Source organism: Hibiscus syriacus, unplaced genomic scaffold (genome assembly GCF_006381635.1).
Source record: "Hibiscus syriacus cultivar Baekdansim isolate YM2019G1 unplaced genomic scaffold, ASM638163v2 tig00110279_pilon, whole genome shotgun sequence".
Taxonomy (NCBI): domain Eukaryota; kingdom Viridiplantae; phylum Streptophyta; class Magnoliopsida; order Malvales; family Malvaceae; genus Hibiscus; species Hibiscus syriacus.
The window spans coordinates 532765-559801 of record NW_024062659.1 but is presented as its reverse complement, the minus strand read 5'-3'; the positions used below and the strand labels follow the sequence as shown (position 1 = coordinate 559801).

At 34.8% G+C, this 27037-nt stretch overlaps 5 protein-coding genes and 1 pseudogene across 5 annotated transcripts; 1 reads left to right on the top strand and 5 right to left on the bottom strand.

The window, feature by feature from the left end:
* Positions 1–627: 627 nt before the first annotated feature.
* On the bottom strand, positions 628–2588 carry LOC120115875 (caffeoyl-CoA O-methyltransferase 3). Its single transcript, XM_039136480.1, has 5 exons — positions 2431–2588; positions 2231–2310; positions 1995–2139; positions 1163–1294; positions 628–1074 (listed from the first exon to the last, which is right to left on the bottom strand). The coding sequence occupies exons 1-5, from the start codon at positions 2524–2526 to the stop codon at positions 781–783; spliced, it is 747 nt and encodes a 248-aa protein (XP_038992411.1). The 5' UTR covers positions 2527–2588; the 3' UTR covers positions 628–780.
* Positions 2589–5053: 2465 nt separating this feature from the next.
* LOC120115813 (protein ALP1-like) lies at positions 5054–6487 on the bottom strand. Its single transcript, XM_039136412.1, has one exon. The coding sequence runs from the start codon at positions 6368–6370 to the stop codon at positions 5069–5071; it is 1302 nt and encodes a 433-aa protein (XP_038992343.1). The 5' UTR covers positions 6371–6487; the 3' UTR covers positions 5054–5068.
* A 6465-nt stretch (positions 6488–12952) lies between these two features.
* On the bottom strand, positions 12953–13456 carry LOC120115979. The gene has a single exon (XM_039136573.1). It carries the CDS (start codon positions 13454–13456, stop codon positions 12953–12955), a length of 504 nt encoding a protein of 167 aa, XP_038992504.1.
* A 473-nt stretch (positions 13457–13929) lies between these two features.
* LOC120115874 (E3 ubiquitin-protein ligase MBR2-like) lies at positions 13930–18024 on the top strand. Its single transcript, XM_039136479.1, has 7 exons — positions 13930–14024; positions 14600–14707; positions 14865–16795; positions 16968–17018; positions 17252–17350; positions 17428–17571; positions 17677–18024. Exons 3-7 carry the CDS (start codon positions 15035–15037, stop codon positions 17806–17808), a joined length of 2187 nt encoding a protein of 728 aa, XP_038992410.1. The 5' UTR covers positions 13930–14024; positions 14600–14707; positions 14865–15034; the 3' UTR covers positions 17809–18024.
* A 68-nt stretch (positions 18025–18092) lies between these two features.
* LOC120115811 lies at positions 18093–19665 on the bottom strand (annotated as a pseudogene).
* A 2616-nt stretch (positions 19666–22281) lies between these two features.
* LOC120115938 (cell number regulator 2-like) lies at positions 22282–24816 on the bottom strand. The gene is made up of 4 exons (XM_039136551.1): positions 24581–24816; positions 23931–24002; positions 23640–23849; positions 22282–22473 (listed from the first exon to the last, which is right to left on the bottom strand). The coding sequence occupies exons 1-4, from the start codon at positions 24783–24785 to the stop codon at positions 22397–22399; spliced, it is 564 nt and encodes a 187-aa protein (XP_038992482.1). The 5' UTR covers positions 24786–24816; the 3' UTR covers positions 22282–22396.
* Positions 24817–27037: the final 2221 nt, after the last annotated feature.

Sequence of the window (27037 nt, the reverse complement as noted above, 5' to 3'; positions counted from 1 at the left end):
CTTTAGTTACCTTAAATGATAATAAAGAAAATATTAGACACTTACAAAATTTATAAAAATAGATATCTAAAATAAATTAGAAATATAATTTACATAATTTTTAATTAACCGAAAAAGAAACGGCTACCTATAAAACCTGTGAAAAATTTAGGGTAAATTATGCATTTAGTACCTAAGCTCAATTTTTGTTTGTTTGAGTACTTAAACTTCCATTTATTTTTTAAAATCATACCTAATGTTTAGTTTTTATTTTGTTTTAGTATCCCGACGATACAAACTTAATGCATTTAGTACCTAAACTATCAATTTTTATCCGTTTTAGTACCTAAACTTTCAATATTTTCAAAACTTAACGTTAAATTTTGAATGGGATACTAAAATGAAACAAAAATTAAACTTTAGGTATGGTTTTGAAAAAATTGAAAGTTTAGATATTAAAACGGATTAAAACTAATAGTTTAGGTATCAAACACGTAATTTACCCAAAATTTTATTGTTAGGACAATAGCATTGTTGATTATTGTTCACATAATACTAAATAAAGGTAAGATAAAGATTGGACGTTTAGAAATGTTTCACTGCTAGAAAATGAACTCAATATTTCATATTTTGAGAAAATATTAATGGTTTGGTAATGGTAGATGGGCGTTTCTTTGATGAATGCCAAATCAAATTTACACCATATTTTGAAATTTAAAGGGGGAAAAAAGAAAATTGGAAGAACATATAAGCTTGTCAATCTTGGGTGGTGGCAGTGGAGGTGGTGGCGGAGGCAGTGGTTCATTTGACGCGGCGGCAAAGGGTGATTCCGTCACCAACGGGTAACATACAAATCTCAATCCTTGGATCAACAGCAAGAGCCTTGTTGAGTTCCAAAACAAAGTCTCTATAATACCTAACGTACTTCCTAAGGGGAGCGTCAGGCGGCGCCACCACCGATCCGTTCCACAGAGTGTTGTCGTAGCCGATCAAACCGCCGACTTTCACCAGCTTTACCAGCCTCTCATGGTAGTTAATGTAGTTGTCTTTATCAGCATCCACAAAGATGAAATCATAAGATCCATGATTCTCATCCTGCAATACAATCTCAAACTCTTTAAGCACTCTAAAAATTCCTCATGGAGGAATAAAAACAAACAGATGGGAGGCAAAAAGAATTTACATCTTCAACCAATTTATCAAGAACCGGCATTGCAGGGCCTTCTCTGAAATCGATTTTGTGTGCTACGCCAGCCTTCTGAATCACAGGCAAACCCAGCTCGTAGTTTTCTCTGTTGATATCCATGGCCAATATCTGCAATTCAATTTCCATTGTTATTTAATGGATCCCATACATACATGATGAATCGAGGGGGTTCGGGTTAGTAATTTATATCGATGATCTAATTTTGCACTCTAATTTTAAATATGCTCAATACATTTTTAGGTATCTAAACTATACTTCAATATAGTTTTTAGTGTCTAAAAATTTTCGTTAAAAATAAGTGTCTACTATTTATAATGTTACACTTTTAGGTATTTAAATTGTAATGGTTATTAAATTTGACCGTTATCTAATATATGTCATTCATATAAAATTTTAAAATTATTTTATTTAAAAAATTAATATTATAATTTTTTTTTCAAAACCCAATTAAACCCTCAAAAATTACATCTTTCGTTCACTGTGAAACTGCATCGATCGTCATAAAAAATACCGTAAAAAAAACTGAATTGCTAAGTTTTTTCATTATTTTCTGATAATTTCAAAGATTATAGGTTTTCGTAATACTCCGTCACCATTAAATTTCTTATCTTGCATCGTCGGAGGTGGAGGATGAAACAAAAAGAGGGGATTTGATTTTTTTTTTATAAATTTTTAAAATAATTTTTTTTATAAAAACTAAAAATATAACAATAATCGTTTAAATGTATATCGAAAAAAATTCACCTATCACATAAGATCTCGCATTATATATATATATATATATATATTCGATTGATTTTGTCTTTACCTTTCCATCATCGGGAAGAGCAAGGGCGGTGGCCAACAGAGAATAGCCGGTGTAAACGCCGATTTCCATGGTGTTCTTGGCATTGATCAACTTAATAAGCATATTCAAGAACTGGCCTTCATCGGCCGATGTAGTCATAAGATTCCTATTTTTATTTTCAAAACCAAATTAAAATCAACAAATCCGGAAAGAAAGAAAGAAAACTGGGTTTCAATTTTCATTAGAGAAAAACCAACCATGGATGCTTGGCAGTCAACTCTCTGAGCTCTTTCATGGGTTCAGGCTCCCTCGGATACACACTGGTCTCCAGTATATACTTCAAAAAAACAAAATCCCAATTCTCAAAATAGAAAACCCAGATCAAAACACGCATCGAAAACTAAAGATTTCAGCAAAATCCAAACGCTTTTGTTGTTTGAAGATCGTTCTTCCATACCTGGTAAAGATCATCGCTTTGCAAGAGGCTCTTGTGGCCGACTTCTTGGTGCCTGCCGGCTTGAGATTGTTGTTGATCTTGGTTGTTGGTTGCCATTGCTGATCAATTCTGCAAAAAGGGTTGCTGTTTTTTTCCTGGAAAATTGACTTTGAAATGGTGACCTGAGTTGAAAAAAATGAAACGGGAAAGGGATTATATGGAAATTGAAAATCCCGGTTGGACCGGGGTTATTGGTGGTGAACCGCCTGCCATCCCCGGTCGGGGGGTTGGTGAAGCCCCCAAAATTGCATGTCTATTGATGACTTGGTGACGAGGGTAGATTCCACCAGGAATTAGTATAGGTTAAAATTGTAGATTTAATTTTTAGGGTAAATTACTTGTTTAATATATAAATTATCAGTTTTAATATGTTTTAGTACTTACACTTTCACTTTTTTTCAAAATATATCTAAAGTTTAGTTTTACTTTATTTTAGTATATGTCGTTAAAAACTTTAGCTTTTGTTTCATTTTAGTATCACGTTCAAAATTTAACGTTAAATTTTGAAAAAAAATTAAAGTTTAGGTACTAAAACGGACCAAAATTGATAGTTTAAGTATTAAACACGTTAAGTTTTTAACGATTTGTACTAAAATAAAATAAAAACTAAACGTTATGTATGATTTAAAAAATGAAAGTTATGTATTAAAATAAACCAAAATTTATAGTTTAGGTACTAAATACATAATTTATCCTAATTTTTATAGAATATGAAGAATTAATAATTTGTTAAACTCCACGAATTTAATTAAAATTAAAAGAAAAAAGTAACTTGGAATTGGGTGAATGTGGTTAGTGGTGGGACCCACCCACCTTATCATTTGTTTCCTTTTCAAGATAGTGCTAATGAAAGAGTTGGTGAGAGGGTTGGTGGACTGCCTAATCATTAAAAAAACTATCAATTGTGAATTTAATCCCTTTACTTAATACAAATTGATAAATTAGTCCCTTTCTTTTAATTCGTTTAAACTTGATCCTCATAAATTAAGAAAAATGATGACTTAAGCCACTTGGATGATGTTGTCAAACTTTCTTGTTAAACCGTTGACCTACAAATATACAATTGAATAATTTACATACATAGAATTAATAAAAATCAACGATTAGGGTTTGCATATTCACTAAGAAAAGAGTATGATGATTAGATAATGATAAATTAAAATACGAGGACGAAATTAAAAATTAAAGCAAAAATTAATAAAGGAGGAAAAAAACTATACAAGGAAAAGTTGTATTTAATATGAATTTTTTAAGGTCAAACTAGTGTAATCCAATGTGAATAAATATTTACCAATAAAATATTCTTATTTAACTTCAATTAAAAATATATATGAGGTATAAAATTGAGGGTAAAGTATATAAATGTTCTCCCGACTAAGGATATTCTTTATGAAGTCCTTTGACTATTAAAAGTTACAAAATAATTCATTGACTATGGGAGTTGCTTTGTTGAGTCACTCGACTACTAAAAGTTACAAAATGGTCACTCGATTATCTATTATATTCCAAGCTCGTTCATTTCTGTTAAAAAATTAACGGTCATCTGAGTTGTACGTTAACATGTTGTCCGAGATATTATAGTCATTTGAGATTATGAGAACATATTTTATTATATCTCAACCAACAGATTAATGTATAACTTAGTTTCTTATCAATTTTTTAACAGAAGAGGACGAGTTTAAAACATAGTGAATAGTTGAATGACCATTTTGTAACTTTTAATAGTCAAATAACTCAATAAAGTAACTCTCCATAGTTAAAAGACCATTTTGTAACTTTTAATAGTCAGTAGATTTAATAAAGTAATATCATATAGTTAGGGAATCATTTATATAATTTACCCTAAGATACAAAGAGGAGGTTTACCAAATTCCACCCACAAAATGTTGTTCGGTAAATAAGATTGAATTCCGCGTTTGGTGAGTAAGGTAGTGAGTCACTGAGTCCATTTGCTTTGAGTCAAAGCTTTCCTGCTACCCACCCTTTGCGAAGTCAAAGTTTTTCTGCTAACTACCCCTTCTTTTGAGCCGATGGTAGTTTTTTTTAGCAGCGACAACATGAACTCCGTTCAATTAAAAGATTTGTCGTTATTATTTGAAATCTCGAGTTCAGACATCATAAATATTAAGAGTATAAGAGTATTTAAACAGATAATATTTTATATTTATCTCGTAGATTTAAAAAAAAGTATTATAGTTATTTTTTCCTTTTAAAAAAATTGGTAGAATTATATCATTAGTCCTTAATTTTCTTAGACTTCATAGTTTAAACTTAAAAGTTTATTTTGTGTTTAATTCAATCTCTAATTTCACTAATATTTAAAGTGTAAAAAATTAAAAGGAAAAAGGAAACATGATAAACAAGCTTATAACCGAACAAATAACCGAACATGTCCCTTTGTCTGTGCATATAAATAAATCAAACACAGCTTTGGGTACCTTAGTGACTTACATTGGGTAATGCCATGGAGGAAAAGAATGTGTAGTCCAATATGAAATTACTTGTTGCTTCAAAATGAGCAAAAGAATCCGCAATCGGAAAACGGTCCGAATTCGATGGTATATCCGACTCTGCAACCGAATCAATTGATCTAATTGAGCTACGATCGAGCCGAACTCGAAACACGAGCTTGTTTCGCCAATGCATCTCGAATGCGACAAGCCTCTATGCTGGCTTCCTCATGGTGCTGCTGGTGCTGCTGGGAGCTTTGATCATGCTGCACCGAGTAATCTCCCATGCCTTCACACAAGGCGGAATCATCTTCCCTCATGAGCAGAACATTATGCAAGATCGAACAAGCCCCGACAACCGCGACGGAAGCCTTGGACTCCTCACGCATCGGTCGTTCCAAAATCCCCCAACTCTTCAAACTAGCAACGGTTTTCAATGCCGAAGCACGCATCGTGCAGTGCGCGGCGTTGAACTCCCCTCGGAACGAACCCGGAACGACATTGTCGACGAAAGGCACCATTAACCATGGAAGCAATGGGTAATCACAATCACCAATAAAATACTGATTTACGGGTAATCCATTGACGATCAATGGGGTTGAATTTAATAACTTTCCTTCTTCAACATCTTTACACAAAGTTGAACATTTGAGGACCTTGGAATCACTTTTATCACCCTTGAAACCTGCAATTATGCTCAAGATTCTTGATGATGAATCCACCACTATTTGAGCAGCAATGCTATCAATGCCGCCATTGATTTCATTCACAATATTGAACCGAGCACAATCAATCACATCGCAACAATTCGGTAACCCAGTGAGTTGTTCGAATTCTAAGGATACCGAGTTAAGCTCCTCTGGACTCGGAAACGCGACCCAAAATCGGAAATTAGTGCAAAGGACACGGCAGAGATGCTTGGCGCAGAAACGAGTCACGGACTCGGATACCCCGAACCGTCGAGAGATCTCGGCGTAACTCGAACCGGTGGATAACCGGAACAAACCGATACCCAAACGTAATTCGGCGGAGAGATTTAACGGGGAACCGACTGGGTCCCGGCACTCCAACAGCGGTTCCAGCAACCCGGCGAGCCACTCGAAGGTGGATGATTTCATCCCGAAGAACGGTCTGAACGAGTCGGGATCCCAATTCAACCCGAGCCCGACTCGGTCGAGTTGTTCGTCGGTGATTTCACCGGCGGCACACTCGGAATCGGATTCCGAGCAATGGGTTCTCTTCCGTTTCCGAGAAACCGAAACGAATGAAAGCGAGGCGGCGATTTGTTGCGAGGAGAGCAAATGCTGGACGATGGCAAAGGCGGTGTTGCCATGGGAGATGAAATGGCGATTGTTGTCATCGTTTTTGTTGGAATCGAAGAGGATGATGATTAGTATAAGGTGCTGAGAGACAAGGGAAGAAAGCAGAGCTGACAATTTTCGAGGATCCATAGGAATTTTTTGTCGGGGATTTTGGTGGTGTTGGGATTCGAGGTTTTTTGTGTCAGAGATGGTAGTTGTTGAATCAGAAAGGAAGAAAGGAGCAAATCATTTGACACCACCTGGCCTAATTCAGCTGGCTTTTTTACCCCTGACACCGTTTATTTTTATTTTTACTTTTCTAACACCGTTCGACCAATATTTCCAAAACTAGCACCCTTTCTGCTGAGTTGGCAAAGGCGCGTCTCCGGGGACGCGCTTTACCTGTGTTTTCGCTGAGTTGGATGCCACGTGTGAAAGGCGCGTCCCCGGGGACGCGCCTTTGCCATATCAGCAGACACGTGTGGAAGGCGCATCCCCGGGGACGCGCCTTCCATTAAATGTCATAAATGCCCCCATCCGTTTTTCCTAACTACCCCTCCTCCTCCCCTATATAAACCCCCTCAACCCTCACTCATTCTTCACACCAAAATCATCTTCTCCTCTCTTATATAACTCAAATTCTCCAACTATTTGAGTTTTAAATTTGTTATTAGTGGTAAGAAATTTATTTTTATGTTAGTATTTTTTTAAATAGTTATTATTTTTTATATTAATATATTTATGTAAAAATTATTTTTTTATTTAAAATAATATTTATATAATTATTATTTATTTAGAATTATTAATTTTTTTGCTAATTATATTGTTTTGTCTACAGTTATAATGGAAAACGAAATGCTGTTGCGATTGGATATTGATCATATCTCCAGACATTTTAGCGATATGGTAATATTTTTTATAATTAATGTTAATATTTAAATTTATTTTTATTTTAAAGTTATTATGAATTTATATTAATTTTTACTTTTTATAATATATATTATTTAGGATGCTGATCGTATTTTAGAAACTTTTATTAAAAATCCACGTATACCGACACCGGAACGTATTTTGCCATATTTAGCTTCTGCTGGGTTCGGGTATATTGCAACAATTATAGGCGGTTGCAAACTCGAACCTGTCCTAATTTCTGCACTGATTGAGAGGTGGAGGCCCGAGACACACACTTTTCACCTTCCATGTGGAGAGGCAACAATTACATTGGAGGATGTCTCTATGCATCTGGGGCTTCCCGTCGACGGAAATATGATGTGTGGTATGGCGGATGGTGATTGGCAATCAATGTGCATTGATTATCTTGGAGCTGCTCCGCCAGAGTTTAATGGAGGTAGAATAGCTTTATCTTGGTTGAAAGCTAATTTTGAGGTTTTAAATGAAAATGCTTCAGAGGATCAAGCAAAGGCATGTGTTCGGGCATATATTCTACGAATAATTGGAGGAATATTGATGCCCGACAAATCTCGCAACCAGGTGCATTGTATGTGGTTGCGGCATCTGATCGATTTTGATGAAGCTGGAAGATATAGTTGGGGTGCTGCAGTTTTGGCATTTCTCTTTAGAGAAATGTGTCGGGCGACGAATTATAAGAAAACTGCTATCGGTGGATGTCTTCTGCTTCTACAATCATGGGCGGGTTCCGCATGCCTTTCTTATGCCCGATCGTGAATGAACCATACGTATTCCCCTTATTGTTGAGGTAATTTTCGAACTAAATTTTGATTTAAATATTTTCAATTAAATAGGGTGATATTTAGTTTATATTATATTTCATAGGTGGTCGATGAAAAGAAAGGACCATAAAAGTATACCTACTGTTTTAGAGGAAATTCGTTTACTTATTGATACGAAAGCTGGGTCTGAGGTATGTTTTTAAATTTGTTTAATTATTAATATTTTAATTTAAAATGTTAGATATAATTAGAATATTTTATTTATTTGAATTGTATATTTATATTTCAGTTTCAGTGGATACCTTATGCGAGCGATGAAGTGAAAGCTTGCATCCCACCCCACCTTAGAGGGTCATTAGAGGTATGGATATCGGTTATACCTCTTATATGTTATGCTATTATTGAGTGGCATCCAGTTGATCGCGTGCTCCGTCAGTATGGTTGTACGCAATATATTCCTGGAGCTCCTAGAAATTTAGACGACGTGCATAACATAGATAGACGGGGAAAGAAAGATGTTAACTGGGTGGTGAGACACAGAGATTGGATTGCGCTTTGGGAGAACCGATATACATTGTTGGCCCCTCGACAATATTACGCTGAAACTGGTCATATGGTTACGGATAACTATATGGACTGGTTTAATGAAAATGGGAAGCCGTTTCTACTTTCGGCGGAAGCACGAGGGGTTAACATTCCTAGGCGCCGAGAAAGACGTCAACCGTCTCAATATCATCGTCCCCCGACGCGTGGACGGAGAGAAGGCGCTACCGGTTCTGCATCAGTCCTACCACAACATCCTTATTCGTCGATGCCGCAGGGGTACATGCCCAGCCCTCCACTTCATATGCCAAGCCCACCAGTTTATATGCCATCTCCGCAGGGTTACATTCCGAGCCCGCAGGGTTACATTCCTAGCCCGCCAGGTTACATGCCTAGCCCGCCAGGTTACATGCCTAGCCCGCAGGGTTTTATACCATATGGAGGTGCATATACGACTATGTTTAATGATCCAGCATATGCTTCATATGCATCTTATTTGGCTGGTGGTGCTTCTCCGCAGACACCTCAATCTTCATCTGGATCACATACATCGATGCCAATGTTTCCACAGTTTCCACAGTTCCCGGGGAGCGGTGGGATTGTTACTAGCACTCCTCCAGGGTCGTTATTTTATACAGGCCCTTCAGCCTCTTCAGCGTCATCTGCACCAAATGAAGAAAATGCTGCTGATGATGATAGTGAAGATGAGGAGACTGAAGAACAAGTTCCACGAAGAAATCCTCCACGAAATAGGCAACCACCGCCATGTGGAACTCATTCGAGACGACGACATCGGTGATCCAGTTATATTTAATGTTATTTAAATAATTAAATTTCAGAATTTTATGTAATTTGGTTATGTTATTTAAATGTTTCATGGTTGTTACATACATATTTTTTTATGTTATTTTTTATTCACATTTAACATTAAATGTTTGATAAATGTTTTTAAAATACAAATTATATTATTCGAAATTTAAAATAAAAATAAAAATAATATTATTCAAATTTAAATTTAAAATATAAATTATAGTATTCGAAATTTAACATTAAATTTCAACTTAATATTCCAATTGTATTCGAAATTAAAAGTTATATTCCAATTATAGTTCACAATACTTAAATTGAAATTAAAGGACTCCATACATATGATTTTATCATTAACATATATATTAAAACGTATACATTAAAATCAACTTATGTTGAGTTCATCGATCGATGGAATCAACCAAGAGGGGGGTGAATTGGCAATTTATTCAATGTCACATTTCAATGCTCATTCCATACAATTTCAATGTCACAATCAACTTATCACTTCACATTTATTCAATTTATCAATAACATTTTATCTAATTTATTCAAACTTCACATAACGTTTTAATTTAAGTTATTCTTAACTTGTTGAACATTCAAAAGAAGTTAAATTTAAGTTATTCCCCGAGGGACATGAGTGACATAATAGGGCAATGATAATATTCTCTGACGAAATAATGGAAGGCGCGCCCCCGGAACGCGCCTTCACGTGAATAGTGAAATAATAGGTACTGATATATCTAGTGTCCCCGAGGGACATGAGTGACATAATAGGGCAATGATAATATTCTCTGACGAAATAATGGAAGGCGCGCCCCCGGGAACGCGCCTTCACGTGAATAGTGAAATAATGGGTACAATGTATAGACCTCCACATGTTCAACATCGTTATTGTGTCCGTCATATTGCTGCAAACTATTACGGAAAATACAAGAAGAACGATGAACGTCAGTTAGTCGTGCGGATGGGTATGTTACTTTTTCCCAATTTTTCTATCAATTTCTTATTACTTATTTATACTATATATTAACTATTACATATTCCTAATGACTTAGGTTACGAACTCTTACCTCAAAGGTTTGAGTCGATGCTACAAGAGCTGTTTGGCAAAAATAAGAAGGGGTGCGAGTACATTGTGGACATCAGCAAAGAAATGTGGACAAATGCATATGACGGGGGGTATCGCTATGGTCATATGACAACAAACTTGGCTGAAGCAATAAATTCAACCTTAAAGGGGGCGCGTCATTTACCAGTCACGGCGTTGGTCAAAACGACTTATTTTCGTTTGGGTCAACTCTTTGCAAAACTCGGTGGACAAGCTCTTACTTGGATGCAAAACGGACATATTTACCACCCAAGACTAGTAGCCGATTTACAGAAAAAAATGGCTACATCAAATGGGATGTTAGTTACAAATTTTTCTCGCACCCGTGAATTGTTTCGTGTAACCGAAATGCCACGTCCGCTGCAAGGGATTGAAGCTAACTCTTTCAGAGTTAATCTGCAAGAGAGGTGGTGCGATTGTGGTTTCTTTCAAGCACTCAAATATCCATGCTCTCATGTCATTGCTGCTTGCTCACATTCGCATTTGGACTACAAAAATTATGTTGATCCCGTATACCAACTTTCACAAGTTTTCAAGGTATATGAATTTGAGTTTCCGCCCATAGGAAACGAAAGAGACCCAAATGAGATTCAAACTTGGCTTACAATTGTCCCAGATCCATTGCTATTGAGGGACTCAGGTCGTCCAAAATCTACTAGAATACATTGTGATATGGATATTCGGGAGAAGTCAACAGAACAAAAACGATGTGGGCATTGTAGAAACATCGGGCACAATAGAAAAAAATGTCCAGCTCTGTTATCATCATATAACCGTTAACTCTTATGTAATTAAAGTTTTTAAATGAATGTTTTTATTTCTAATAATTTAATGTTATTGCATTTATATAATTTGTCAATGTATGTACACCTAAATAATTTTTTTTAACTTTTAAATACATAAATATTTAATATATTTATTTAATATAATATTTAATATTATTAGTTATAATTTTTTTAAAATATAATAATAATTCCACCTTCTAAGTAGAGAAAAATATTAAATTAAACAAATTAAAAGTTATTAAAAAATTTATGTATACGATGACACATTTCATGTTCTGATTGGAGGATTAAATTTATTAAATTAAATTTTCAATAAGACTAATTTTATAAAATATGTAAGTCTTGAAGATTAAATATGTAATTATACTAATTTATTAACTTATGCATCAATATTTTCGTTAAATATTGATATGAGATGACTAGATTGATAACATTTAAATAATTAACTGATAAAATTAATAGATCGATAATCAAAATCAAAAATACTCGAAACTTGATAATTCTTACATTATAATCGAAACATTTTACATAATATATTATTAATTTATAATAATAATCAAAATAAACTATTTATTATAAAATAAAATACGTGTCTGCTGAGTTGGCAAAGGCGCGTCCCCGGGGACGCGCCTTTCACACGTGGCATCCAACTCAGCGAAAAAACCGGGTAAAGCGCGCCCCCGGGGACGCGCCTTTGCCAACTCAGCAGAAAGGGTGCTAGTTTTGGAAATATTGGTAGAACGGTGTTAGAAAAGTAAAAATAAAAACAAACGGTGTCAGTGGGGTAAAAAAGCCAATTCAGCTTGGTTTCTCTTTGTAGTTTGTACCCTCTTCATTTTCGTTTTGTTTTTGGTTTTAGTTTTTATAATCACTTGTACGATCCAGTGGGCTTTTCTCGAGATCTTTTTAAGGCTCTAATTATTATTTTTATACATTTAGTACTTAAATTATTAGTTTTTGTTAAATTTTTTACTTTTATTTTTTTTAAATCATTCGTAAAATTTAATTTTTTATTTTATTTTAATATCTCATCATTAAAAATTTTAATTTTTATTTTATTCCAGTGAACCCAAAAGGAGAGTATAGTGAACCCAAACTAAAACAGAAAGAATTTCTTCTATGACAGCTCAGAAAAGCGTCAATCGACATCCAGCAGGGCCTGAACACTTACTGACACTTCTTCCACCCATAAACGAGGCGTAGACATCCCTTCTGTTAGTTTTGACTTGAAATTAAGTTGACAAGTTAGAAATTTCATCTTGGTTAGTGGCCAACTTATTAGAAATTTCATCTTGGTTGGTGGCCAAACTTTAAACATGAGAATTTCATATTTGGTGGCTAACTTGTACACATTGGAAAATTTTTTGGTAGGTGGCCAACTTATTTTTCATGTTTAATCCATAAAATATTAGGTTATTTATAAGTTTAGTCCTTAAAATTCAACTATAAATAGGCTTAAGTATTTCATTAAAAATCATCCCAAAAACAAGTTCTCTCTTCCTCTTGTATTCTTCATTCTCCCACTTTGGGAATTCTATAGAATTTCATTTGTTGTAATATTGGCGATATAGTGAAGTTATCATCCGGTGTGGTACCCGAAGAGTAGACGATATTCTCGTCGAACCTCGTAAATTTGGTGTGTTCTCTCATTTATTGTTTTTATTCGGTTTTTTCCATTGTATTTCGATATTCAATAGTTTGACAGGTTTATCCGCTGTGCAACATTTGATGGTTTTGATCTTGATATTTTAGGTCAATTTTGAAACTACGTTCGTATGAGAAATAACCCGATTTACCCAACACCTTCCTTCGTCATTTCATGTGTAGCTCGATTTCTTTCTCTGTGTGTGTAACGGTAAAGGCACTCCGCGAACGACTTGGAAAGGCAAAGGATGTCCCAGATTGTGCTCCGGATAACCGATGAGTCATCAACGTTGGACTGGAGTTTGCTGATAATGGATTCCGATTCACTTTTTAAAATTACAAGAGAAAACCCCAAACCCTTCGCAAAAAGATGCCCGTGAAAAGCTGCAAGTGCGTCCTCCATGAAGACCGATGAGAGAGAGCTATGACTTTGGTAGAAGGATCCTAGAACGTGGTCATGTTCGTCTCGAATAACCACACCGGAAGTAGCTTTCTGTAGAACCAAGGAATGTCCAGCATCAGTATTAATCTTAACTCGGTTTGGAGGTGGATGTGACCATACTACTGTAGGAGATGGAGGAGAGGGACACCACCAGGACAAACCTCTAAAATCATGTTCTAAACCCCAAGCTTTTGAATATTCAAATTCCATCCCAAATTCATCCAAATATGTAATTAGTTTCAACCATAGTTTAACATAAATTTTGTTTTTTTTCAAACATATAATAATGTAACTTGGCCCAACAATTTTATTAACAACGGATGTGATTAGTATATACATATAGTATGGGATGAAATTGGAACGTTCAAAAAGTTTGGGTCAAATTTAGAATGAAGGTCATAGTTTGGAGATGAAATTGAAATGCTCAAAAGTTTAAGGACTAGTATAGAATGATAATCATAGTTTAGGGATGAAATTGGAACAGTTAAAAATGTAGGGACCAATTTAAATGAGAATCATACTTTGAGGACATTTAATTCAATTAACTCTTTATTTAATAATCAGAAATAAAAAGAGAAAACAGACCACATAGCAAAATAACAAGGAGACAGAGAGCAATAGAAAAGTCCCCCAAAAAAATAATAAAATATAAGTAAAAATCGAAGAAGCTCATCTGATTCCTTCGCCACTATTTCTCTTAATACCCTGTTAATCTCAAAGACCCTGTTTTTGATCGCTTTGCGTTTCGTCGTCTCAGATAATCAGATTTATTTTCCAGGTAATTTTCTCTTAATCTGTGCTGTTTTCCCCTTTCCTTTCTGAATTTGATATATTTGCTTAAGTGATCTAATATAGTTTACCTCTAAGATAGGTAATTTTGCTTATTTTATATATTTTTTTAATTTGATTACGTTGGGTTCTTCGCTACAGTTTTTATGTTGATTGGGGTGTTATCTACAGACATTTGCGATATTTTTGGATAAAAAATTAGTAAATTATTTGGGTTATTGGGTATTGACATTCTTCAATTCAATCTTTTGATGCTAAATTTTGTATTTATTTTCACTAAATAAATATAAAAAAAAATTGGGTTTTATTGTTTTGTTACATTTTTGTCCAAAATTCAAAGCTTTACAAAGTAGGCTTGGATTGTTTACGTTTAGTTAATGGATTTTCCGATATGATGAAGTTTGTGTGTTTATGTTGATGTGTATGCTTAATTTTGCATATCAGATGGCTGAGATATTGCTTCTGCAAATTACATTTTGTCGATATTATGATTTGATGCTTAAACGATCGACGTCGTGAATTTGGGTGTCGCAGCATTGTAATCCTTTTGATCTGCTGGTATAGGCTAGAAGCATTTCGTGCAAAAGCTTGGATGTTCTTCACCAAAAGATTTTGAACTTTTCTCGTCTATTAGCCGAAGCAAGTTGTTAAATCATGAGCACATTATATTCGGTAATAGTTTAATAATTGTTTTTCTACTCGATCTTGTTTTTCTTTTGATACACCGATTTTTCAGTATTTTAGCTTAGTTTTGATGTGCTTGACCTATTCAGATTTCATTTTGCACTCTGTGTAATGTAAAGTTATTCTTGCCTGCATGTCCTATCAGTGTGGTAGGTTGTTCTTTTGGTTCAAGATGTTTACTGGCTCGAGTTTTTCCTTGGTGACATACGTGAATCACGAAATGCAACTGATCAATCTTACATGACCTTGGAAAGCTGAAAAATTGAAGGGTTTAAGCATCTCTGAAATATTTCTGGGTGGAAGATACCATCCCTGATGCAACGTCAAGGGGACACCATTAATTCCTTCCCTGAAACTGTTAACGTTGAAGAGGGACCTAGTCCTGATAACGCTAGTATCGGTCAACCAAATTCTTTGGGTAACTTGTTGACTCCTTTGGAAACCCGGTCATCCAATTATACAGTTCCTTCTGGTGAAACGCATGGAAACACTCTTACTCCTGATGTTCGGATCTTAAGTGGCTGGAATTCTGGTGAACCAAGTTCTAGAGTTAGACTGCAAAACCAGTTGAATCGGGATATGCTGAATCACCAGCTTGATGATGATGGAACAAAAGTAGAACATGGCTGGTCTACATATGGTACTCATGCTGGTGATGCTCAAAGGTCAGAAGAAAGGCGGGTTGAACCACTAAATGTCTTTTTCCCTGGGAGATTGAATAACGGCCATATTGTTAATCAGATTAGAAATGCGCCTGTATATTTTGAAGGTTCGAGCTCTAATCATGGCCCACTGAGTGTGAATCTAACTGAAGGATTTATTAGCCGCAGGGGTGCTGGGGGGTCGGGTGTTGGATCTGGTATGGATCATAATCCGCACAACTCAGTTGGATCAGAAAGAGAGAAGGTATCTAATGCCAGTGTGTCTTATAATGTTGGTAGTTCTTCTGGAATCTCTAATTACAAGGGGGAGGAAATTGATGATGGCTCTGGCTCTTCACTGGGGAGTTGGGGTTTATCCTGCAAGAGGAAGGCTCTTGAAGGTACTTCCAGACAGTCTTATTCTGCTAGTACTTCAAGCTATTCTGAACAAATTGAAAATGTTGCAATGCGTGCTATTCCTGCTCGTACTGATGCGTCTAGTCACATGGGTTTACCGACACCGTCTCGGAATTTACTTAATGTTAGCCCTACTGACCAGCTTGATATGAGAGGAGTGGTTAGTGATGCATTTCCTTCTTCTAGTGCAAGAAGTGCAAGCCAAGGAAGCCGACAAGAATGTTCACTATATAGCTTATCATCAACTGGGGTTGCTGGGCAGTCTACTTTCGGCTCTCCAAGTCACCCTAGCGCTGCCCCATTTGGTGACTCCAGAGATCTGAGATCAACAGAAGCAATAGCTGAAAATTTTAGCTCTCCCTCGTCTCAACCTTGTACAAGGACTGTTTCTATTGTGCCAAGAAATGTGCATCCTTTCCCTTGGAATGGGACTTCCAGTTCAAGAGCTGGCAACCCATCTGGATCTACTAATCCTGTCGAGAGAGCTGCTGCTGCCTACAGGGAGGAACCGAACATAAGAAATATCTCGAGAAGCAATGTAGAGCATCCCATGTTTGAACTGGAAACGGAGATGAGACATGTAGCACAAAATCCTACAGGTTGGAGTTTGGCAACTGAAAATAATATTAGCACTTCTGGAAGTGTTCCATCGTCTAATCGGCCTGGTCATAGTTCAAGCATCCCGTCTTTGCCCACTCCTTCCTGGGTTCCTCCTCAGAACCCACCAATACAATATCAACAACGCCTATCAGAATTTGCACCTTGGTCTTTGTTTCCTCCATTTGATTCTGAATCTGGTAACAATACTGGTTATTTTCTGTCGTTATCGTCAGGTGGTCCTTCTGCTTCCTCACAAGAAACAAGAGTGCCATCTCGATCTAACAGCCAAGGTAACAATCGAACATACCCAAGGTCAGCACTCATGTTGGAGAGACAAGGCGATAATGTCCTTGGGATGCCTCACTCATTGCGAGCTTTGGCTGTTGATATCGAAGGGAGACACCGGCTATTATCCGAAGTTTGTGTTCTGAGGAAACTTTTTGCTAGTTATTTACTTGCATCGTTTCTTCACATTTATAGATTCTAAGAAGACATGGTTCTATTTATAAATTGCTGTTGATATTCTTATTTTCTTTTGCATATTTCTATTTGATGCTCTTCACAAATTTATTTCTTTCTCCATGTGCCAGATTCGTCAAGTTTTGACTGTCATGCGTAGGGGGGAGAACTTACAAATCGAGGTTCGGTTTTCGATTATGTTGCCATTAATTTTCATAAATAGGTTGCTAACTTGCAGTAGCAATTCTTTTCGCTTTCACTACGTTGACTACAATGATTTTGCTGGATACGGTTGAGAGATCTATTTCCTTTTTTTCTTGATCATCAGTTCTATGTTGCCTGAGAATATTTATTGCTCCATTTCTGCATTATATGATGTTGGGTGACATTAGATCTTTATGTAATATCCTTTCAGGATTATACGATGTTCGATCCATTCATATACCATGGCATGGTTGAAACACACGACAGGCACAGAGATATGCGCCTTGATGTTGATAACATGTCGTACGAGGTAAAAAGGAACGATGTTTAATGTTTTATCACTTAACATTGGAGGTTATTCTTATCACATCGCAACCGGAACCCCAGGAACTGCTGGCTTTAGGAGAACACATAGGAGACGTGAGTACCGGACTGAACGAGGAAACAATTCTGAAGTTGATGAAACAACATAAGTATTCATCCATTACGACAGAATTCACACAAGAATCGGAACCCTGTTGTATCTGTCAGGTATGATGCTAGACAAGCAGAGATAAGCTGCTTTAAACCATCTTTGTTCATCTTACCTGTTTAGTTTTCGTCTTGTTTACCCGGTTTGAACTTTAACTATGACAGGAAGAATACGTGGATGGGGAAGATACCGGCACACTCGATTGCGGGCACGACTTCCACACTAACTGCATCAAACAGTGGTTAATGCTGAAAAACCTGTGTCCTGTTTGCAAGACAACAGGCTTGCTCAAGTGAAGATCAAAAGTTGTTATAAGAACGAGAACTTCAATTTTCTTCTAGTTAAGCCGCCGTTCTTGATCATAAACTGTAAACTTTTCGAGGCGGTGGAGCAGCCATTAGTGTTATGAATTGCAGAATGAGTTTGTGGAATCACTTGCATAAAACATCATGACAATGGTATATACATATTTGAAATAATATGTGACATTGTTAACAAGCTTTAAGAATGTACATATAGTTCATTATTTCTGGGATTTTAATTTACAACAAAGTTTGCACATTAGTAGTTGACAATCCATGAATGAATTGCACCTCCTATATTCTATCAGCCACTTATGAAACCTTGGCACAGAAAAAAAAACTAGAGACGGATCGAAGAGACAAAGCATTGATCAGCATACCTCGATTGTCTGATCTTATTCGAGTTTACAAGTACGAGTCTGTCAGATTTTCTAGCTACCTACTGCACAAAGAAACTTTCTCTTGCTTACCGGTTCTTCGCGCAAGACTGCAACATCCCTCACCTTGTCAAACAACTCCTCTTGCTTCTTCACACCGAGCTTCCGATAGTCCAGCGTCTTCTTATAGCGTTGATGGTATACTTCTTCGAAGCAACCCAAGAAAATCCGGCAGGAATAACTCGCAAGAATTTCCTGCAACTTGTATTTAAATTGCTTGAGATTATGGTCATCAACATCATAACTTGCTGCTCCATTATTCCTGTCATCACATTCTTCGACTACCACCCTTTCCGCATCGGAAAACTTGTTAGAAGAGCCAGCCCCCAGAGCCAAAGGTGGTGCGCTTGGGCTCGATTTCCAGTTTCTAAGGTAGATAAGTCTCTTATGACATTTTCCTTCATTTTCTAGAGTGTCCCCCATCTTTTTGAAAAGATTAACGAGTTTGCATGCCCGGACTCTGCCACGTAAAGTGGCCTCCCGAAAAACTTATTATACTCGGCAGGAACGCGGATAAGAGGCATGCATCCTCCTGAAAGTTCAATCAATTTCACCAGTTGTCCCTTTTAACCATTTATGTATCCGGGCTGAACCCACATGACATCATTCTGATCATAAACGCCGGGACATCCCGTTACTTCATTCAAACCAGATGGGAGACTTTGCGACCTCGAAGTTGCAGGGAAAGAAGGTATGGCAACCGAAGGATTACTTGTATATTCAGACAAAGACCGCGATATTATTGTGAAATCTCTCGAGTTGTAACAGCTTTGTGAAACACCCTTATAAATTATCAGTTCTTCCTCATTTTGGCCATCTGGATTGTCACTAATATGGCACCCCATGAAACACCCAGAAATATCAGCCGGCCCTCCTCGAGAAGGCATTAAGGCGTTCGAAGGAGGCACAAAGCCTTCCGCACGAGCCACGCTAGGCCAATCCCAAACGAACTTACCAGCACTGCACTGTGCAGACGAAACGCTCCCAGCTGGAATAACGAGAATGACTACATAGCCATGTTAACCAAGTATGTGAAGTGCCGGTGCAAAATCAACATCCCCCGAAATCAGCATGATAGAAGAAGGCGGAGGGTTATCAAGGGAAAATAAAAACATGTCGACCAAGATAGCCTCGTCAGCATCGTCCTTCCTTCCATTCGATCTACGAGTTTGACGCCAGTTCTCTGACAGCCCTCCCTGAGTCTTCTGGGGAAGGCATTAAAATCCCCATACGCAGAAAACATCATAACAGCTCCCGTAATTACAGGATGCACTCGCAAAGCCATTCTTATATTCCCAGTCACATCTTCAGGGCGGACATCACTCGGGACAAGGCAGTTCTCTATATCCCAAAGGATAGCCACGGGACCGTCCGATGAGGTTCTCTTTGGCTGGTTCATAGAAGGTTGAAGCACATTCACTTCGAATCCACCATAAGAGTTCCCTTTTGTTCCAAGGATTCCGAAGCATTTAGATCGGCCATGGTGTACAATCGTCTGTTAGTTCCATTCCAGTCCAATTCAATATCTACTTAAATCCCATTTCCCCCATGAAACAAAGCAACAAACATAACAAATAGAAAATACCCAATGATCTTTGTTTGTTTTTCTTTAAGCAAAGTTACTCTTTTTCTGCATTAAGATTAAATGTCTGGGCTTTGTTCATAAGAGGATTTGCTTCGCTTTTCTCTTTGTATCTCGGAGTGGAGATGCATTTACCAAACAATCCTGACAGGAAAATAATAGGATAAAGGGTAAAGTATACAAATGGTCCCCCGACTATTAAAAATTACAAAATAATCCCTTGACTATATGATGTTACTTTGTTGAGTCGCTCGACTATTAAAAGTTATAAAATAGTCACCAGATTATTCATTATGTTCCAAATTCATCATTTTTTATTAAAAATTAGTGACAATCTGAGCTGGATGTTAATCTTTTGTCTGAGATATAATAAAATATGATTCCAGAATCTCAAACGACTATCATATCTCAGACAGCAGATTAACATCCAACTTAGATTGTCGTTAATTTTTTAACGAAAAATGATGAATTTGGAATATAATAAATAGTCAGATGATCATTTTGTAACTTTTAATAGTCGAGGGACTCAATAAAGTAACATCATATAGTCAAGAGACCATTTTCTAATTTTTAATAGTCAAAAGACTCAACAAAAGATGTCCTATAATCGAAAAGTATTTGTTACTTGACCCTAAGATAAATATGTTATATTCATTAAAAATATACTTAAATACTTATTTTAATTATTATATTTTTATAAAATTGTAAAATAATAATTAAATTTTATCAAATTATAATATAAAATAACTACTAAATTTTATAATATTTTAGTGAATTTAATATTATTTATAAATTTAAATTTTAGTAATTAAAATAATCATTCGAATATAATTTAATAATTTAAAATGTACTTTATCCAAAATAAGAATAAGATCATATGTATAATGCGTCGAGTGTTGCTTTTGTCTTGTTTTATGGACGGCTAGGTTTTGGTGTTATGATAACACGTGGATTTCTTACTCCAAAGACATGAAAATCCTATGATTTTTTTATATTTTATATTATATTGGGTTAATCTACCTTTTGACCCCTAACTTTGTTTTTGGTTTACAATTTAGCCCCTGAAAGTTTTGGGTATATAATTATGGTGATTAAAGACTCAAATATTTGACAATAAATGTTTATATACCCTTATAGTTTTTGGTGCTCGAACCTGAGACCTCTAGGAATAACAATCATTACTTTAACCATTGAGATATCATGCATGTCACTGTGTGTATATTATGAGTTAATTGCATCATATGTCCCTAAACTATAACTCTCATTTTAAATTAGTCCTTAAAAATTTGAATATTCTACTATCCCCAAACTATGATTCTCATTCTAAATTAGTCCTTAAACTTTTGAACATTCTAGTTTCTTCCCTAAACTATGAACCTTTCTAAATTAGTCCCCAAACTTTTGAATATTGCAATTTCATCCCTAAATTCATTATGTATGGTTTCAACTATAATTTAACCTAAAATTTGTTTTTTCTTTTCAAAAAAATAATAATATAACTTGGCCTAACGATTTTATTAGAAAGGGATGTGATATGTATAGTTTGGGGATGAAATAGTATATATGTATAGTTTGGGTTGAAATTAGAATGTTCAAAAAGTTTGGGTACAAATTTAAAATGAAGGTCATAGTTTGGAGATGAAATTGAAATGTTCAAAAGTTTGATGATTAATTTATAATGATAATCATAGTTTGAGGATGAAATTGGAACATTTAAAAATTTAGGGACCAATTTAAAATGAGGGTCATACGTTAAATACGTGTGATACAATTAACTCAAATATTATCAACATTAACATAATAATAAAATATTAACAAGTTAAGCATTAGCTTTATCACAACTTAAACGTAACATATCTAGAGTGATTTTGAGCACATGAGAGAATCGCTCATATAATTCAAAATAACGACCGATCAATAAGATAACCAAATATAGACCAACTAAAAAGATAACAACAAATCCAATCCCGAAGAGACAACCAAAAATTCGTCGAATATTTTCTATGATCTCTTTATTCTATCATTTGATTGTCGTATTTTTCTTTTCTTACAAGTCGGGATCGGATTTGAGGAGTTGAGGATGATTGATGTTGGCTAGGGTAATAGCCGGATGTCTTGGGTTCAGATTTAATTAATTTGCTTTTGAATCTAATTCGAATATAATTTGATGTAGATAAATATTTAAATATTTAAATTTATTTAATAAACTATTATTTCATATTTTAAATGTAATTATGTAAATAATAAAAAAATATTTTTTAAAAAAATAATTCAAAATATTAAAATCTTGTACTAAACTATATAGTTCAAAAATATAAAGATTGACTTAAAATAAAACTTAAACAATTCGATATCGATTTAAAATAATTACTATGTTCATCAATATCATTAAGCACACACTCGTACCATTGGTGAAGAAGCCACTACCATTAGAAGTAGGGGTAAATTACACGTTTAGTACCAACACTATCAGTTTGGGACTATTTTAATACCTAAACAAAGCTCACACAAAGCATATATACATATGCAGCAATCAACGAGAGAATTACAGAACATCGTGGGGTTATCTCGCCATCCCGGGAACCACAATTGGAGCCATTGTCACTCCTCTCTTTTGTCTGTCCATGTTGGCTTCCCAACCTTCATTATATACCATTTCCAAACAATCGAATATAATTATACGTTTATAGAAACGGAGTCAGGATCAAACATCGGGAGAAATCAAGTTTTCTAACTTTGAAATTCAAAAATCCATTGAGATTTTAAATCCAAACATTAGAAGAGAACTTCAATTGAATAGGATTTAAACTTGCGGGGACTAAAAATTCCATTACGCCAAAGGTTGGGGGCCTCCCATATATATTGTCAATGTACGAAAGTGACTCTTTGTTATATATATATATATATATATTTAGTCAAGATTTCTTCATACGTTGAATTCTATATTAATCGGATGTTAGTTAGGAATATTATAATAATTCATAAATTTAAGGGTAAATTACGTGTTTAGTACTTAAACTATCAGTCTTGATCCGTTTTAGTACTTAAACTTTCAATTTTCAAAACCATACTTTAAGTTTAGTTTTTGTTTCATTTTAGTATCCGTCGTTAAAAACTTTAATTTTTGTTTCATTTTAGTAGCATGTTAAAAAATTATTAAATTTTGAAAAAAATTGAAAGTTTAGGTACTAAAATAGATTAAAATTGATAATTTAGGTAATAAACGCCTTAAATTTTTAACGGCGAATACTAAAATGAAATGAAAACTAAACATTAGATATACTTTTGAAAAAAATTAAAGTTTAAGTATTGTAACAGAACAAAATTAATAGTTTAGATACTAAATGTGTAGTTTGCCCTAAATTAGATAATCATTTTATAATTTTTGGGTAAATCATACATTTTGCACCTAAAGTATCATATTTGATCTGTTTTAGTACCTAAACTTTCAATTTTTTCAAAATCATACTAATATTTAGTTTTTGTTTCATTTTAATACCCCCACCGTTGAAAACTTAACGCGATTAATACCTAAACTATCAGTTTTGATTTGTTTTAGTACCTAAACTTTCAATTTTTTTTCAAAAATAAACGTTAAATTTTGAACGGTGATACTGAAATGAAACAAAAACTAAACTTTGAGTATGGTTTTGATTTTTTTAAGTTTAAGTACTAAAGTAGGCCAAAACTAATAATTTAAGTACTAAATGTGTAATTTATCTTAATTTTTAAAAGTTTAATAACCAAAACGATCATCTGAACACAGTTCGGTTAAATAAAAATATGAGGAAAAAAGGGTTACTTACCGATGCCCATGTCGAAGCCACGGCTCTTGAGCTCTCTATACTCTTGGCAGAGGGCACAAGAGGCACAGCAGGAGTGGACCAGGCAGTCGGTACAAGGCTCCTCAGGCAAATCGTATTGTCCCCTTAGCTTTGACCTATAGAAACATGAATAGAAACATGCACACCCCACCATGCCCAGCATCCCAAACATCAACCCCCTTGAAACACAAGCTGTCACCCCAGAATAAAAATATTAATTTAAAAAAAAAACCGATTAAAAAAATATGTATTCTTATCGGAACGAGAATTTACATTTGGATCCGCGGTTAATGATCTCGGTTATCTGTCCGAAAGTGATGCAAGGACATACACAAGTAATCGCACCTGAAAGAAATTGATGAAAAAGAACGAGTGTTGGATGTGAATACTTTAAGGTTATGGTACCCAAGTGGTCTTTCGACTATAGGGTAATGCTTTGTTAAATTCTTTGGCTGTTAAAAGTTACAAAATGGTCTCCCGGTTATAGGGCGTTGCTTTGTTGAGTCCCCCGATTGTTAAAAGTTATAAAATGGTCACCCGACTATTCATATGTTCTAAACTTATCATTTTTCGTTAAAAAAATTGACGACAATCTGAGTTGGACGTTAACATGTTGATTAACATATAATAAAATATGATACTAGAATTTCAAACGACAATCATATCTCAGTCAACATGTTAACGCCCACCTCAGGCGACCGTCGATTTTTTAACAAAAAATGACGAGTTTGGAACGTATGAATAGTCAGGTGATCATTTTGTAACTTTTAACAGTCGAGGGACTCAACAAAGCAACGTTCTATAGTCGGAGGACCATTTTATAACATTTAATAGTTGAGAGACCCAACAAAGTCAGGGACCGTTTGTGTATTTTACCCATACTATAAAAGCATCAAAAGGAGAAAGAGGAGATTAGGACTTACAATTTACAGGATCGTCGAAGCAATGACAAAGATCGGAACTCCACTGTCCCTGTACAGAATTCGAGGGGATTCGAGAGATATACCGATGTTGATGATGAAGATGAGGTTGAATGTTGGGAATTCCCGAAGCGGAGACCGGACCAGGATGTCCGGGGGCCGTCGGAATCGGATGATTTTCCGGCATGGTTTCCACTGCAGGATACATGTTTTGGTGGGATAGCTAGCGCCCCTTTTGTCTAAGATGCAAGTCCTTACACCTATATATATATAATGTGGAACTTAGGTGGAATTTTCAAAGGTTAAATTTAAATACTCAACGAAGATGGTGCTCTCAACTTGTTAACTAAATCATTGAAAATTGTCCTATTTGTGTAATTATATATATAATGTGAAACTTAGGTGGAATTTTCAAAGGTTAAATTTAAATACTCAATGAAGATGATGCTCTCAACTTGTCAACTAAAAATTGTTCTATTTGTGTAATTATATATATATATATAAATTTATTGATAATCGAATTTCGTACCTTTAAAATTAAAATTACATAATTTTGTATCTCTTAAAATTTTAATAAAAATTCTAAAAAAATCGTATATATTCCGGTAAGTAACATGTGTTACATAATTCAAACCTTAAACTTGGTGCCAATAGCATGAACGTAGCAAAGGGGGCAGACTGTGGTTAAATGGGAAATTTGCAAACCAGCTCCTCATAAAATATTCAATTAATTTTACCCATCTATATTTTTTTAAACAATTTAAACCCTCCAAAAATTTTAGGTTTAACAATTTTTTAGGTCCTTATATTGAAAAAAAGTAATATCCTTGTTTTTTTTATTTAAACACTTCTTAGATCCTTGTAAACTTCAAATCTAAACAATTAGACCCTTAATTTTTAATTTATGTATGTAACATTCATTTTCAAAAGCTGAAACCCAAGTAGAAGGTTGTTGGCAAGTGTCTCATTCCTTCTTTTAAAAAGAGTATGAAATTATGTTGATGACTTGAGTTGTTGAGTATGTATTGTGTCTGCATTGGATAGAAATTGCTAGGTAGGAACACCATGGACAATATTTAAAGCTGACCAAGACTTTTCTGCAATTTTAATATGAGGTCTTTCCGGGATCGGACGTAAAAGTTTATGTTCGGAGGCGAATATCTAAAATTTTAGGAGCAAATTAATTTATAAAATTCTAGAATGATAAAAATAGATTATTAACCGGAAATATAAAAAATATCTAAAGTATATATTAATTTAATATTTTCAGGGGAACGATAACCCACCCACCCTCTCTCGATCCATCCCTGATTCTTTTGTTATATTCCAACAAACAATAGTTACTTTTCTGCGACGTTTCTTCATGCCATGGTTTCTTATTATAATAATTGGTTGGAAATTTTTGATTTCGACAGTTTCTTGTCCAAACTGGTTACACATATTTTATGAAATTAGGTTGGACATTTTGCGACTTTGAATAGGTTTAATTCTGTCCCCGGTCCATGCACTCTTTGGTACTATAGGGTAAAATACACAAATGCCCCCAAATATAGGGTACTACTTTATTAAATCCCTCGACTATTAAAAGTTATAAAATGGTCATTCGACTATAGATTGTTACTTCGTTGAGTTCATCGACTATTAAAAGTTATAGAACAGTCATCCGAGTATTCATTATGTTCTAAACTCATATTTTTTTTGTTAAAAAAATAATTATTGTATGAGTTAGATGTTGACATGATGACTGAGATATGATAGTCGTTTGAGATTCTAAGATCGGATTTAATCATATCATAGTCGATAAGTTAACGTTCAGCTTAGATTGTCATCATATTTTTAACGAAAAATGACAAATTTGGAACATAATGAATAGTCGAGTGACCATTTTGTAACTTTTAACAGCCGGGGGACTCAATAAAACAACACTCTAGAGTCAAAGGACTATTATGTAACTTTTAACAATCGGGAGACTTAATAAAACAATACCTATAGTCGAGGGACCATTTGTATATTTTTTACCCTAAAATATTTAATATAATACTCAAGCTATTATTCCATGTATTATTGTAATACATGAAGTTAAGACACTTAATAAATGCTAAATCAACCAATATGTATTCAACACATCTAAATTAGTCTCATTTTCATTTGCATATTGGATCTCTTCATAATCTATCAATTCGGCTCATCGAAAAAGATATATATCACCTCAAACTTTGTTTATATTAATAACATATTATTATTATTATGGATTATTGGTTCTTTTTACAGAATAGACCCCTATAATTTGTATATTATATTAAATATTTTAAAAATAAAAAAAATTACATTAAATATTTTAAAATACAAGTATCGCACTAGACATTTTATCATAATATAGATACCGTTTTGAACATCTTTGTCAAAATACATGTAACAAAATAGATATTTTAAAGGTGCATGTATCAATTAAACATTTTA

Excerpts from the sequence above, each read along its gene's own strand:
- LOC120115874 (XM_039136479.1), top strand. The coding sequence starts at position 15,035 with ATGCAACGTCAAGGGGACACCATTAATTCCTTCCCTGAAACTGTTAAC. Across the intron at positions 17,019-17,251 it reads GGGAGAACTTACAAATCGAG|GATTATACGATGTTCGATCC; the intron begins GTTCGGTTTTCG and ends ATATCCTTTCAG. Across the intron at positions 17,351-17,427 it reads TTGATAACATGTCGTACGAG|GAACTGCTGGCTTTAGGAGA; the intron begins GTAAAAAGGAAC and ends CCGGAACCCCAG.
- LOC120115938 (XM_039136551.1), bottom strand. The coding sequence starts at position 24,785 with ATGTATCCTGCAGTGGAAACCATGCCGGAAAATCATCCGATTCCGACG. Across the intron at positions 23,850-23,930 it reads CATTAACCGCGGATCCAAAT|CTTGTGTTTCAAGGGGGTTG; the intron begins GTAAATTCTCGT and ends CTGGGGTGACAG. Across the intron at positions 22,474-23,639 it reads TGGCTTCGACATGGGCATCG|GTTGGGAAGCCAACATGGAC; the intron begins GTAAGTAACCCT and ends TATATAATGAAG.
- LOC120115813 (XM_039136412.1), bottom strand. The coding sequence starts at position 6,370 with ATGGATCCTCGAAAATTGTCAGCTCTGCTTTCTTCCCTTGTCTCTCAG.
- LOC120115979 (XM_039136573.1), bottom strand. The coding sequence starts at position 13,456 with ATGGAATTTGAATATTCAAAAGCTTGGGGTTTAGAACATGATTTTAGA.
- LOC120115875 (XM_039136480.1), bottom strand. The coding sequence starts at position 2,526 with ATGGCAACCAACAACCAAGATCAACAACAATCTCAAGCCGGCAGGCAC. Across the intron at positions 2,311-2,430 it reads AAAGCGATGATCTTTACCAG|TATATACTGGAGACCAGTGT; the intron begins GTATGGAAGAAC and ends GTTTTTTTGAAG. Across the intron at positions 1,295-1,994 it reads CTCTTCCCGATGATGGAAAG|ATATTGGCCATGGATATCAA; the intron begins GTAAAGACAAAA and ends ATTGAATTGCAG.